This window comes from Dipodomys spectabilis, unplaced genomic scaffold (genome assembly GCF_019054845.1).
Source record: "Dipodomys spectabilis isolate Male_0828 unplaced genomic scaffold, ASM1905484v1 ptg000137l, whole genome shotgun sequence".
In the NCBI taxonomy this organism is placed as follows: domain Eukaryota; kingdom Metazoa; phylum Chordata; class Mammalia; order Rodentia; family Heteromyidae; genus Dipodomys; species Dipodomys spectabilis.
In genome coordinates this window covers 13,341,234-13,356,417 of record NW_024870814.1, presented here as the reverse complement: position 1 = coordinate 13,356,417, position 15,184 = coordinate 13,341,234, and the positions used below count along the sequence as shown (strand labels likewise).

The 15,184-nt window shown below is 41.5% G+C and overlaps 1 gene segment (V, D, J or C); it reads right to left on the bottom strand.

Annotated features, from left to right (window-relative positions):
- Positions 1–9,287: 9,287 nt before the first annotated feature.
- LOC122116842 overlaps positions 9,288–15,184 on the bottom strand; it is a 55,336-nt gene continuing 49,439 nt past the window's right edge. The window contains 1 exon segment of the V gene segment in view: positions 9,288–9,382. Within this exon segment, the coding sequence occupies positions 9,288–9,382 (95 nt within the window).

The window sequence follows — 15,184 nt, the reverse complement described above, 5'->3', positions numbered from 1 at the left end:
CTCAGTTTCCAAATAAGGAAGCTGAAGTTCTCGCAAAGATAGTGATAAAATATAATCCAAGCTGGGCGCAGGTGGCTAATACCTGTAATCCTAGATACACAGGAGGCTGAGATATGAGGATCATGGTTCAAAGCCAGTATGGGCAGGAAAGTCCATGCGACTCTTATCTCCAATAAACCACTAGAAAACCAGAAGTAGCACTGTGGCTCAAGTGGTAGAGTACTCACCTTGAGCTGAAGAGTGCAGGGACAGTGCCCAAGACCAGAGTTCAGGCCCCATGACCGACCAAAAAAGAAAAAAAAAAATATATATATATATATATATATATATATTCCAAGTGAAAAGTTTTCATTGGATACTAGCTGCATGTCAGTGAATTATCTGAGTTTTTCTGTCTTATAGAATTCAGTCATCACTCACCTAGATTGACAGCTGGGAGGAAAGGGGTGGCGATAAACACAAGCTACTTGGGATACTGAGAACTGGTCCTTGAAGGTGAGGGTTGTGCATGAATCTTTTCTATGTTTAGTAGACAGCAAAGTGTCTAGAATGCTGTAGGTAGAAAAATGTATTTCAAAGTGTAAAACAGGTGCTCTGTTTATCAAAATAGGAGAGAAATCAGAGAGGTGAATTCTATAAATATACAAGCAACATATAGAAAATTTGCTACATTCTATTCCATGATAGGGTCTGGAATAAACTTTGGTTTTCTGTTCATACTCCATAAATATTCACACACTAAATAAGAGAAATGTAATCCTTTATTACTGTTAAAATACATAGAATACCTTCATAAAATATATTTGTGGACCTATTTTTTCCTTAATTTCTTCCACACCAACATTAAAAAATGGCTCTAAGAGAAAAATTTCTAGATGTGTAAAATACAAACTCCATCTATTTCTTTTGTTGAATTTGTACCCTAGATAGGATTTAAGTCCCTATTTCATCTTAAGGCTTAGGGCTAGAAAAAGAATAAGTAATCTCAACAAATTGTCATGCCTCATTTTTAAGGAGAGCTATGTATTTATTAGGAGAAATATGTATTGTTCCTGATAGCTAGGAACCTTCAAGAAACAAAAGAAAAAGAACAATTCCACAGCAGTCTCAAGTATTTGCATATCTTCAAGTGAACGCCAGCTGCTCTTTATTCTATAGTATATTTACAAAGATATTTTTATGAGCTACTTCTAAGCTATTGTCATCCTCCAGAGTAAAGTTCAGGCATGCCTATTATGTAGATGGCAGTTGCTGAAACTCAGAACACATTGTTTGTATAGGTTTCACCTGGCTATCTTTACCTCACTCAGAAGCACTGAGGGCTGGGAGACTTACTTCAAATATATAAATACACAAACACACATCACTAACTTGCACTATTGTTGTAAAAATTAAGTCCCTTTTGTCTCTGACCCAAGAGTATCACAAATCGTTTAGCATCCATGAAAATGTTATTAACTTGCAAGTAGGTTAAATTTCTATCTTCACACAATTCTAAATACTCATATGAAGAAAAATATATACCTAGAGTTTTGGTGTGCTTCTACATTACGAAGCTCTCAATTTTCATCTTTTTTTTAAAATACATTCTTAATTGTAAAAATACTGTACGGAGGGGTTACACTTACATGAGCAAGGTAATGAGGATATTTCCTATCAAACATTGGAAGGCAGCTCAGTGGTAGAGTGCTTGCCTTGCATGCATGAGGCCCTGGGTTCGATTCCTCAGTGCCACATACCCAGAAAAGGCCAGAAGTGATGCTGTAGCTCAAGTGGTAGAGCACTAGCCTTGAGCTAAAGAGCTGAGGAACAGCACCCAGGCCCAGAGTTCAGGCCCTATGACTGGCAATTAAAAAAAAAAAATCTGTATGAATTTTCATCTTATTTGCCCTATTTTAGACATTGGAAGTCACATATTTCCATCAGAACTAACTAAATTTAATGGCTGCAACTTTCTACAGGGTTTTTAGGACCTAATAAGTTGTAAATATGCCCCAAGGCTTTTTAATAAAAACTGAGGGAAAGAGATCCAAAAATGGAAGCCGATAGGCAACCAGAGCATTATTATGTAGCTTTAGTTCACTGTTACAAAAACAGGAGTGCAAATCAATATGATGGCTCATAGTTACAGAACCAGAAGACATACTGGAAACTGACATCAGAGAAGGGTCAGTCACTGGAGGAAAACACAAAACAGAATGTACCAAAGGATGCAATCATCAGTGTCCAAAGAAGCAACACAGAATGGGATAAAGTCATTGTAAGCATATAGTTGATGAGTGGTTCACATCAAGAATATACAGAGAACATCATCCTAACAACAACAAACAACCTGATTTTACAATGTGCAAAGAAGACAATTAAAGTGTTAACAAGCACAGGAAGGTGTTTAACATCACTAATCACCAGGACAGTGTAAGTCAAAACAATGAAGAATATGACCATTTCCTATGAATTAAGATAACTACAAAAAACAAAGTATCAATACTGTCAAAAGTGTGGTAAAATTGGAACCTTTCTATGGGAAACAGTATGGCATTTCTTCAAACAATTAAAAACAGGATCATTCATGCCTATAATCCTAAACACTCAGGACAGGAAGCTGAAATCCAAGAATGGAGGTTCAAAGCTAGCCTGGGTAGAAAAGAGGAAGTGGACCTGTTTTTTAAAGTAGTAGAACACTAGCCTTGAGGAAAAGTTCAGAGACAGTGACCTGGCCCTGCGTTCAAGCCCATGACAAAAAAAAGAAAGAAAGTAAAGAGAATTGTGCTATGATACAATGACTCCACTTCAGGGCATCTACTCTAAAGATCGAAAAGCAAGGTCTTGAAGAAATCTTTGAACACTCATATTCATTTTGTACAATACTAAAACATGGAAGCAATCCAAATGGCCATCAACAAATGAATAGATAAACTGACTGTGGTTTATACATACAGTGGTATATTACTTCAACTTTAAAAAGAATTATGTTGTGACAGATGCTATGTTATGGATGAATCTTAGGGACACTGCTAAATGAAATAAGCTGTAAAACCGAATTTGGAAATTCTTACCTAAAAGACCATCAGAGACCATCACCAATGTAAAAGCAAAGGAGTCTTTATTGCAAGCTCGAGCTTGGTCCTCTGCATACCAAGTAACTGGTGAAGCTAAGAGACCCCAGCCCAGGGTTATAGTCCTTTTTATACACTTTTTTAGGGAAGGCAGGGACTTTGTATACATCATAGCATCTTACAACAAATTATTACACGTCTCGGGAAAATCATAATACAAGTCTATAGTATGATTGGCACACTACAAAGCAGAAACAGGTTGTTGGTTAGATCAGAGGGCTAAAGTACTTTAAACTGGTTGGCTTGCACCACAGGGAGTCTCAAGGAGATGCATGCTAAACTGCAGGGTTCCTTTCTTATACAAACACCACCTGTGGCCTGACTGCGGGGGATCACCATGCCCTGCAGTACCTGCCTGCCTGAATTTCTCAAGGATTGTTTATGTTCCTAGTGCCCAAGAATTGCTTCTGTTCATTCCCAGTCTGGGCTCATGGTCAGCTACATAACTCATACTTCAGAAGATGACAGCTAGCTCAAGATGGAGTCACTCAGGCCTCAGGCTCCTCAAAGCCAGTCATAAAAATATCAAATATTGCATAATTCTACTTATATCAGTTACATAGAACAGTCAAATTGATAGAGACAGGAAGCAAAATCTTACTTGATGGAGATCTTGAAGGAAAGGAGAGTGGAAAATTATTTAAATGAATATAGAATTTTAATATTGGAGGATGAAAAGTGTGGACTTTGAAATTGTACAATATTGTAAATATACTTACTACTACTATGTTGTATTCTTAAAATGATTAAGATAAGAAAACCTGGGAGAGGAGAAGGAGAATGATGAAGGGGTAGATATAATCAGGGTACATTGTATGCCTATGTGGATATAGCAAAATGAAATCCACTTATATAACTAGGTAATGCTAATACAAAGTGTAAAAAAGATGATAAATTTTGAGTTGTTCGCATTTGACCACAATTACTGAAAAAAAGAAAAAAAAACAACCACAGGTTGGGAAGACAATTTGAATTGCCAGTAAGCAACAAACCTGGGTTCAAAACTATATCTCACTTAAGCGTGTGAAGCTGTTTTTTAATGTAATGAGAGAAGGCTCAGGGAAATCACCCCTTTTGTACAAAATACATAGTCAATTTGCCGTAATTTGGATGTTATCATACACATTTTAAAAATATAATAGCATATGTAGCATCTGAGATATGTTTCCTCTTTTTCTTAAGCTTCAAAGTAGTTTCTAGTTGCTCACAAAATGCAGGATCTATTCTGCTTACAAAACAGTAAAACATTACAGTTGAGGTCTATAGCCCTTGATAAACATAGCAAAACATCTCAGGTGCCTACCATAATATCCACCCTTCCTTTCTGAATCAATAGAGACACCTTTCCATTTAACTGAACTCCAGGCTAAGTAAAATAGTGATCACATTTCCCAATAGTGATAATATTTAGATAACAATACAGAGAAAAATGTTACCTGATAGCTTCTAGACTATTGTCTTTAAGGACAGTCCGTACATGTTCTGTATTTCTTTATTTCCTTCTTTCTGTTCCTTCACCTCAATTCCTGGAACTTGGAAGTGATTACTGGCATTTTAGCCATCACCTTGGACCAGACAGTGAGGGCTGTATCCTAACGTTGGGGTATGCCTCCATCTTATCTGAATCTTCATGTCTTTACTGTCTTCCTCTGGGGTTTAAACAGATAAGAGACTAAACCATTACTAGTTGCATTGTTATTGTAAGGTCCGCTCTTGGATGGCTAGCAGACTCCACCCTCCTCCCAGCAAAATCTCCACCCAGTACCTGCATTACCTAGGCAACTGGGACACCTGGAAGAGGTCACATCTGCATCCCCTGAGGTCAGATCTGAATTTGATGTGGCCACACCTTTCCCTCCCCTCCCCATACCCTAGATAAGGCCTAGCCCAAGCCCAGGAGCTCTCTCTCTGTTCTATTCTAGCTCTCTGCTCTCTCACTGCTCTATTCTAGCTCTCTCTGCTACCTATCTCCCTCTCTTTTCTAGCTCTCCCTGCTCTCCCCTTTCTCTGCTGCTCTTTCCTCTCTCTTTCCTCTCTTTCCCAGCTCTCTCTCATTCCCAGGCCTTTCCCAACCACGTGGAGTGCCAACCTTGCCTGGTCCCAGCAGGTGTACTGTATAAACCTACCCCTTACCTGAATACCACGTGCGTGGTGCAGTTCTTACTCGGCTACCTCTTTTTAAAAACCTAACAGTTATGATCCATTTGAGTTCTCCATTCCTTAAGATACCTACACTGTGGATATGCACTCACCGAAAATACATAGTATTGTTTTGTAATATAAATATATATATATATATACATATTATCCTTTAAGTAGTTGTACAAAGGGTCATCACTCAACACGTCAGTTATCAGTCCTTTTATGATTTTTCTTTCATTTGTTTACCAAAATAACATTACCAGTTCTATATTGAACACACTGTTCTGCTACTAAGAACTTGCCTCATCTGCAGTTTAGATTCCTAAGTATATGCTTACAGATGCACAAATACGATCTTCGGCCTGAATGCAGCTCAGGATGTACCTTCAGGAGAAATTACTTCCCACAACAAAATACAGGACTATGAAGACAATACAAGCCCTTGGGAATGGTGGCTCCTACTCCACCTGACTTTAGAAATACAGTCCAGTTATTTCTCTGCCATAGATGCTACCATGCTAGCTCAAAGCAGAACTGAATCTGCCTTCTGTAAGTAGAAATCAAGTGGCATTCAAGGTAAGTGTGCAAGTTTAAGTCAGAGGGCTTTGCTGCTTCAAAACAGAGATTTAGACATTCAATCTCTCTGTCAGCATAGTCTTTCATGGGAGACCAGAGCCCTGTGAGTAACAAGTGTTCATGTGCCACTCAGAGGGAGTTAAACCACTTCAGCAGGGTAGTTATGGATAAGAGGTGATGGTTGGAATTGGCTCCAACATGGCAGGGATGAATGACTCAGCAAAAATACACACCTTGTTCCCATCAGGCTTCAGGTGCTAATGCATTAGCTGTTTCTGACTATGGTCTGGGGTGTGTCCCTCTATCTCCCATCCAATCAAAAGTGTTTTCCCCACTTGTGCTCTGAGATGTGGCATCCAATAAGGAAACTTCCTACTCATGCTCTGAGACTGGGAAACCAATCACGAGATGCCATGCAGCACAAGCGCGCCCCTTGACCAATCAATCCAGGAACATGCCCTCAGGGGCAGAGTCAAAGGGCTCTACATATACCTCAGGGATGTGCTCTCCTTCAGATCAGCTTTTGGCTTCCCCTTTTGCTGAGGGGTCTCTTTCACTGTTCTCTTTTCGCTTTGAAGAAAACGTGCTTTAGGGGGGAGATGGGAAGGGATGAAAAAAAATCAAGAGAACATGCTTTAAGGGGGGACTGGGAAGGGATTAAAAAAATCAAGAAAGCAACAAAAAAAAAAACCTGCTTTAGAAACTTTTTTTCTAATGTATTTATGAGGTGATTATTTTTTTTGCTTTGTCCTTCCCGCAGGGTATAACCCCTGTTTTCACTGTATTTGATGTTGGTATAATTTGGGGTGAGGAAGGGAAAAAGACAAATAGTTTAAATAGGGATACAGTGAGATGAGATGTATAAGACGCTAGTTCGAAAAACAAACCTTACAACTTTGGAAGCGGGACGGTGGGGGAGGTGAAATGGGGAGGTGGGGAGGTGAAATGAGGGGTGGGGGGTGTAGTGGGGGGAGGTGGAATGGGGGTGGGGAGTGTAGTCCAGGAGATGGGAGGGCAGAGATGGTAGGGGAAAAACAAAGGAGGAGGCAACAATGCTCATGTCATTGTAACCCCTCTGTACGGTATTTTCACAAGAAAAAACTTACTTAAAAAATTTTTTTCTCAAATTCTTAAAGAAAACAAACCCGAGACATAGACAATAGTGCCATTCTGAAGATGTTGCGGGAAGGGAAGCCTTGGCCTTCAGGTCATGGGGAGAGCTTGCAGGGGGCCGGCCAAGGCTGCAGGGCCAAGGGCTGCCTGGGCAATGCCGGAGGGGCAGGGTGGGCCACGGGCTGGGCAGGCAACAGCCGGTGGGAGGGCAGGGCAACAATGTGGGCGCCCGACCCAATGCTCCACCAGACGCCCTTCTGGACGCCCGACCTACCGACTGGACACCTCTCCGCGGCGACCTGGCGCCAAGCCGGGCTGCCCGCGCCAGGGATGTCGGGCGGTGGCAGAGTCCTGGCCATGCCCGCAGCGGCCCCACAGCGCAGGCTGGTGGAAGGGAGGCTGGGAGCGGCTCCCGCACTGCCCCGGCCCGCTGCCCGCGGACTTGCTTCCTGGCAGATGCTGTTTGCAGGGCGCCCACAAATGTTTGGTGTGGGAACGCAAGTTTCAGCATTGCATTGTTCCAGAACAATCGCCTAGGCCTTGGATGCATCTGAGGCAAACCGCGGGGACCCAGCGCCACTGAATGAATAGGCTGCAGGTGGACGGGCCTGAGGCGAGGCTGCAGTGGCCTGGTGCAACGCCCTGGTGACTGGGCCCGCTGGGCGAGGTCGGTGGTCGCTGGGGCATGGTGCATGCTCACAGGGGCCAGGCCCCAGCTCCACCCTGTGCCCGAGCTCTGGGCACAGTGCCACCTGGGCGCTTCAGGCCACCCCAGGACCTCAGCCCCCAGTCTCCCGGTGCAGTGTGCCAGGTCTGTGATTGGAAGTGGGCAGTTTAAAATTCACTAAATGAGGCACTGTGGTTGAAGATTAATCCTAACCAGGCTAATGTCTGCATTTTCTCAATTCTTCTCACTAGAATCTCTAAAGAATTAGGAAAAAAACAAAAACAACGAGCACCTAGTTCTAGGCTAGCAAAGGGCCCAGGAGTTCTCAGCTTTTATTTTCTTGTATGAATCTAACAATGAAAAAATAATGCAGCAATCTAGTATCTTTAAGGTGTTAAGTTCTGTAGAATGTTGTTTATTTTCTTCCTCTTGTTCTGAGATAGAAGTTGATCTAAAGCCAGAGGATATGCTTTCTTACCAAATACATCAGATTCGCTGACTCTTGCTTTCTCCAAATGGTCTCATACTCAACGAACCTCGAAGATCTTAATTTTGTGAATTAGTCCAAGAATTAAGAGTTTAATAGAATCTCTCAGCAATTTGCTGAATAATTTTTATTTTTTTAAACCAAAGACAATCTATATAACACCTGTGTATATAAATTAAAACTGGGTCTTAAAAAAATACTGCTTTCAATACTTAGATCCACTCTGCTCTCCTTCACTGGTTGGCCACCACACACTACCTCTCCTTTGCTTTACAGGCAAGGATTAATGACAACATCTCTTGATTTGCCCTCATTACTTTCTTTATCCTATCTTATTCATGGGGCTTGTCTGAGGCAGAATCTCCACTCATCCCTTTGTAGATTCAATGTGGGTAAAAATTCTCTATAAACTACTGGGTATTAAATTTTTCTTGAAGCTACAGTTTTTCTATATAAAATGGGGGTATTGAAGTACAATAATGAAGACCAACCTTATAGATTGATAAAAGGTGATAGTTCAAAGAAAACAAATACCCCTCTGTAGAATGTAGTAAACTATTGACGAAGTCCATCATTGCTATAATGCTGTCCATTATACAGAATAAAAATTTAGGCTCGGACAAGTTATTTTGATTAAGATTAAGCCTTGTAAGTAGCAAAGCCACAAGTGAAATGCTTCAAACAAGAATCTAGTGCTACATTGTTTCAATAAGAATGTGTTACTGTTTTTTTTTTTAAACCCAGAACAATGTAATGAGCACCCTTTAAGACTTCTTAAAAACTGCTTACCTCCTGTAAGAGGGAATAGAAGACTGCCAGGCAGTCAGGGTTGACTGTAAGATGTGGGAAGTGTTCTCATACTCTTCATTAGAGGGCTAGAAAACATGTTGATCTGCTAGCTGCCTCAAGCAATTCAGAAAGTGGCTTGCATTTTCTAAAACCTAAATCCAAACTTTCACCTTTTCCTTCTCACCAAGATTTCTCCTTCAGGCCTCTTCCTACCATAGTGTCTTGGCAGCTTGGAAATGCTCTGCCTCAGAAATGTGGCATCAAGAGTGTGCCCTGTGGTCAGCCAAGCAGCTAGGATCTGACTGATTCATCTGAAAATGCTGCAGCCCACTCTGTGCTCTTTGCTTTGTGCTCAATAAGCTCTGTGCTTATGTCCACAGCTACGTGCCTCCTCTTTCTAGTAGCCATAGGAGTAGAAGTACAAGGCAGGTTCTTTATATGAAGCAGCCACACAGCTGTTGGTTTCATAACCACCCGCTGACGTGAGGTTGCCTAAGGGAACCAAGGCAATGTGTGAATAAGCTGTTTTCACCTCAAAGCTCATAAGCCTCCATTCCAAAGAGGGAGCTGCTGACAATAAATTCTGTCTGGGAATGGATTCTGTAGGAGTTAGAATCTTTTTCTCTCAAAGTGATTGCTTGAAGTAAAGCAACTAAGAGTGGCCATCATCTTACAAAAAGCTATTTTAACTAAAGTATATCCTGTTACTAGAATTGTTCTAGGGACTTGAGGCATGGATTAACTCATAGAGCACAAGCTGAGTAAGATTTTTCTAAAAATTTCTGGCCTGGTTGTCCTGGTTTAGTTGGTTGCTCTGAAACTGTTAACCCCTTTGAAAATAGCCAGCTGAGCTTTCAAAATAGACAATTGAGCAAGACTGAACACAACTTCTGATCAAGACAAGTAGTAACTCATTAAGGGTAAAACCTGGGCAGATTCCTACTCAGAGTGGTTGCTTAATTGGCTTCCTATCAGTAACATGCCCTTTGACAGAACTAAACTTTGCCATGCAAAGTTCTTTCAAGTCAATGGTCTTTCTTCGGATATTGGGGTACACTGTGGGAGTATTCCCAACAATTTGGGGACTTGTCCAGAATCCTTATTACTCAAGGGGATGCTGGGAACCCTTCAGCAGGAGACACATCTACCTTGTTGAGGTAGCTCAAGCTTGGGTTAAACACCATCCCTTGTGGTTAATGATGAACCCACGATGGAAAGTTTATCAGCAATGTCAGGAAGGGGCCCAAGGAAGCACCCCAATAACAAGTAAACTCATGCATTGACCATGAGAAGAAAAATTGGACTAGAGAATATGAACTTGTTGATTGGGAATTTTCATGGGCTGAGTGTGTCTTAGGCACAAAGAGAATTTGAGTCTTGATCTGTGTTTTCATTCTCTGGCCCAAGAAAAAAATGTGGGAGCTGGAGGAAGACATCTTTGACAAATCCCCAGTAAGGGGAAAGTTGAATATGAAAGGGGTGAACAAGAAACTTACAATAGGGAGGATTAAGTGCACCAAAAAGTGAAATCACAAGAGACCTGCTAAAATGGGGAATAAGAATTGTAGACCTAAAGGAACCCAAGAAAAATGGATCCATAGACCTGCTCCTGATAATCCACTAGGAGAATGTTGAAAAAGATCTGAGAACATTCTAAATGATTTTCATTTTTGAGCTCTATAATGTGCACTTGTCCAAACAAAAACTTGGGTATATGTGCTCGCAAGTGTGTGTTAAATCCTATATCCAGAAGGGAGAACTCAAAAAGTCCTACTCACTAAACTCCTTCAGCTGACGCACTTTGACTCTGAGGCCTGGATGGATCCTCTAGCTGATCTACAGATGTATGGCACTGGAAACTGTTTCAGAAGCAGACTTTCAGGGTAGACTGAAAATTTAGGTTAAAAGCCGGGTGCCAATGGCTTGCACCTGTAAACCTAGCTGCTCAGGATCTGAAGGTTGGGGTTCAAAGCCAGCTCAGGCAGGAAAGCTCTTGAGACCCTTGTCTCCAATTAACCACCAGAAAACTGGAAGTGGTGCTGTGGATCAAGTGGTAGAGCATTTGCCTTGAGCAAAAGAACTCAGGCACAGCACACATGTCCAGAGTTCAAGTCCCAGAACCAACAACAACAAAACAAATGCTTGGGTGAAATGGATTTAATATTCTGTCCACCATTACTGTTAAGATTGTGTGGCACAGAGGCCAGAAAATCAAGTGGTCCACTTCCCACTGTGATGAACCTCTGACCCCCAAGGGCATGGAGTGCATGATCTATCATCGGTCGAACACGGCCTGGGGAAACTTGTAAGACCCTGCTGTTGCTGTTCGCGAGAGTAAGGATCTAAGACAAAAACCCCATCTTCCCAAGGCCAACTATACCTCTTGCCTCTCTAGGTTGGGGGGACAATTGGCATTTCTGGGAAACTTATCAGCATGAATGAAGGCTGATCCTGTGAAGAGATGAGCAGTAAGCACTAACCATAGCCAGGGGAAATGTCTGATGTTATTGTGGAGGACCAGTATTGGAGACCTTACTGGCCAACTAGAGAAAAACCTGTGCTTTGGTTCAATTGGCCATCCCTTTCACCCTACCATTTCACCCACCTGTCCATTCTCAAATATTTTATACTAGGTAAGGAGAGACCCCTTTCCTAAAGGGTCATTCATATCTCTTATTTACATGGGTGCTATTCAGGATTCCCCAAAAGTTTCCAAAAAGTTCAAAGCCAGAAACCAAATAGCACCTTATGAATCAATTTTATTCTGATGATTACTATAAATAAAAATGTAGTTTGGGGGCTGGTAAAGTTTAACTAGCATTCATGAAGCCCTGGGTTTTATTCCTCAGCACCACATAAACAATAGAGGCTGGAAGTGGCACTGTGGCTCAATTGGTAGAGTGCTAGCCTTCAGCAAAAGAAGCTCAGGGACAGTGCCCAGGACTGGCAAAAAAAAAAAAAAAAGTTTGTTAAAAGATTTTTTAACCCATAAACTAAATGCTCTAGTAGGATGGCCTGGGAAAATTAGTCCTAGAAACATTATCTGAAAAGGGAAAAGTTTATTTGTTGATTGGAGGACAAAGCTGCACAAAGTCCTTAGAAGAATTGAACATTGGCAAGTAAGTTAACTAAAAACTCAGATGAAGGGCTGGGAAGCTGGCCCAGTGGTAGAATGCTTGCCTTGCATGCATGAGGACCTGGGTTCGATTCCTCAGCACCATGTAAGCAGAAAAAGCCAGAAGTGGCGCTGTGGCTCAAGTGGTAGAGTGCTAGCCTTGAGCTGAAGAGCTGAGTGACAATGCCCAGGCCCAGAGTTCAGGCCTTACAACTGACAACAAAGAGAAAATATTAAAAACCAGGTGTTGGTGGCTCACGACTGTAATTCTAGCTACTCAGGAGGCTAAGATCTTAGGATCACGGTTCAAAGCCAAGCTGGGCAGGAAAAGTCCATGAGACTCTTATTGCCAATAAAGCCATTCAGAAAACCAGAAGTGGTGCTGTGGCTCAAGTGGTAGAGCACTAGCTTTGAGCTGAGGGACAGCACCCAGGCCCAGAGTTCAGCCTTAAGACCTACCAAAAAAGAAAAAAAAAAAGCTACACCTAAAGGGTTTCCTACCAGGAGGGAGGGAGTCTTGGGGGTTTCTGTTTAGCAGGAAAGCAGGTTTCCCTTCTAGTTGGGAGGGGGATTGTCTTCCAGTAAGGAGGGGGCTTCTGATCAAATTGATTCAGTTTCATAATGCCCAAATAAGTGTCTAATATTTGTCAGGTATTGACTTGTGAAAACATCCTGCATGGGGAACTCCAGTCTTAATGACCTTATGGTGACCATGCTTGGCTCCAGGGCCTCAATCCACCCTCTAGTTAATCTTACGGTATGGTTGCAACTTCATTCTTGAAGCACACACTCTGTGTATGACTTCCAATTTTAAGTCTACCAGGACTGAAATTGAGATTGGATAAGCGAGGTAAATACTGTGGTGATTCTGTCCACATTCTAAGTACTGTTATAACTGTGTGGCAGAGAGGCCACACAAGTGGTCCTATTTGTGCTGTCATGGATCTCAGACCCCATGGGCATAAAATGCATGATAGGTCGGTAAGACAACTTGGAACACCCTGTTGCTCTTCTCAAAAGCAAGAGTCTATTTCAAAAACCCCTGAAACTGGCCTGCTCCATTCTTTCAAGGCCAACTATACCTGGGGAAAATTTGACATTTCAGGGGAACTTACCTGGATGTAGTGAAGGCCAACCCTTTGAGATGAGCTATAAGCACTAATCATAGCCAGGTGAAATATCTGGTGGTATTGCAGAAGACCACTGTTGAAGATATTACTGGCCAACTGGAGTGGAATCTGTGCTTTGGTTCAATTGGCCAACCCACACCTGACCATTCTCAAACACCTTAAATTAGGTAAAGAGAGACTTCATACTAAGTCAGTCATTCAAGAATCATATTTACAAATATGCTATTTAGGAGCCCCTAAAAATTTCCCAAAGAGCTTAAAGCTAGAAACCAGAAATATCAATTCAAATTAGTTTTATTCTGTTGATTTCCACAATCGATTATTCCAGTATGTGCTTTTATTTAGCAGCAAGGTTTGTTAATTGGAAATGTTGCCAAGGGGGGAAAATCTAGGAGCCACTGGTAGGATTGAATGGGAGAAATTAGCTCTAAGTATAATAATTGAAAAGGAATCTGTGTGGTGGTTGGAGGTCAATGCTACAGAAAGACTTACAAGGATTGAACACTGGCAAACAAGTTACCTAAAAACTCAGATGAAGCTGAGTATAATCCTAGATGCTCAAGTGGCTGAGTTTGAGGATCTGTTTTTAAAGTCAACCCAGGCAGGTAAGATGAGACTTTCCAACTAACCTGCAAAAGGATAAACTACTGGAGTTGTGGCTAAAGTGGTAGCCTTGAGCAAAAAATAGATGAGATCAAACCCAGGACCAGCCTAAAGTCTGTTAAAAAAAAAATAAAAAGTTTGTGTGTCTGTGTGTGGTGGGAGATCCCTTCACTAGCTTGATGATGGAACAAGCATTTTAAAAATGAGTCATAGTGTCAATATTTACCTCTTTAGTAATTGTTTTCAGAGTAATGTGTGGATGGGTGCTTTATCTCTTGTATAAGAGGTTTTGTTCAGTGACTGAAAAACTGCCTTAACCAAACAATCTTTAATTGAAATACCCTTTGGATACTGCTGAATAGGAAAGTTAGAGCTTTAGGTTGGAAGAAAAAGTAAAATAAGATGGGAGAATTGTGGAAGTTAAGTCTTGAAGTGCTTGACTGATATAAGCACTGCCCTTGTAAAGGTAGCCAGAACCGTTCCAATGCTATTTTAGAGAAGTGATAGGGGTTGGAGGCATGGCTCTAGTTGTAGAACACCAGCTGGGTAAAAGTTGGTTACTTTTCTTTTAACATGGCCAGATGTTCTGGGGGTTGATTATTAAAGCTTTTGACTAGTTTGCAAGGGGTCAAAAGTTAGAGCTATCATGAAAGATGATTCCAAAGTTCAAATTCAGGGGATCCAGTGGTGGGCTGCCCATCCAGTGTGCTTATTCAACTTGGGCATGCAACAGACAGCAAGGCAAAGTTTACTCCTGCAAAAGGCACTCTGAGTTGGTGTTCTCAGGATACCTTAATTTCCCCAGGTATTTCCAACACAAATCTCCCATGCCATTCATGAGGAATCGTAGGAGTCCCTCAAGAGGAGAGACACCCTGCCATCCTGTTGAGGCAGTCTCATTCATGGGCTAAACCTGCCATCCTTTGTAGCTGACAATGGACCTGAGATATAAAATTAATCCACAACATCAGGAAGGGGTCCAAACAGGCAGTCTTAGAAGCAAGCAACCTCATGCATTGGCCTCGGTAGAAAAAAATGAAACTATGAATACTGCTTTGGTGGTTGTGTGTTTGCAGGGGCTGTGTGTGAGAATTGTCTTAGATTCAGACTCTTAAATTCTTTGTGACTAAGAGTCTTAATCTGCAACTTCATTTGTCCATCTGGGGAAGAATGAAATGTTGGAGATGGAGTCATCTCTGAGAAAAATCTCTAGTAAGGGAGTTAAGAAAAGGGGTGAACAAGAGGTGAAATTAACCCCAAGATAAGTATTCAAATGTTTTTTTTTCTTTCTTGTGATTGTTTCTAACATATTTATAAGATGATTTCTTTGTATGTTCCTCCCCCACTGTATAACCCCTGCTTACACTGTATTTGATGTTGGTATACTTTGTGGAGAGGAAGTTCAAAAACAAATTGTTAAATAGGGATACATTGCAACAATGAGAT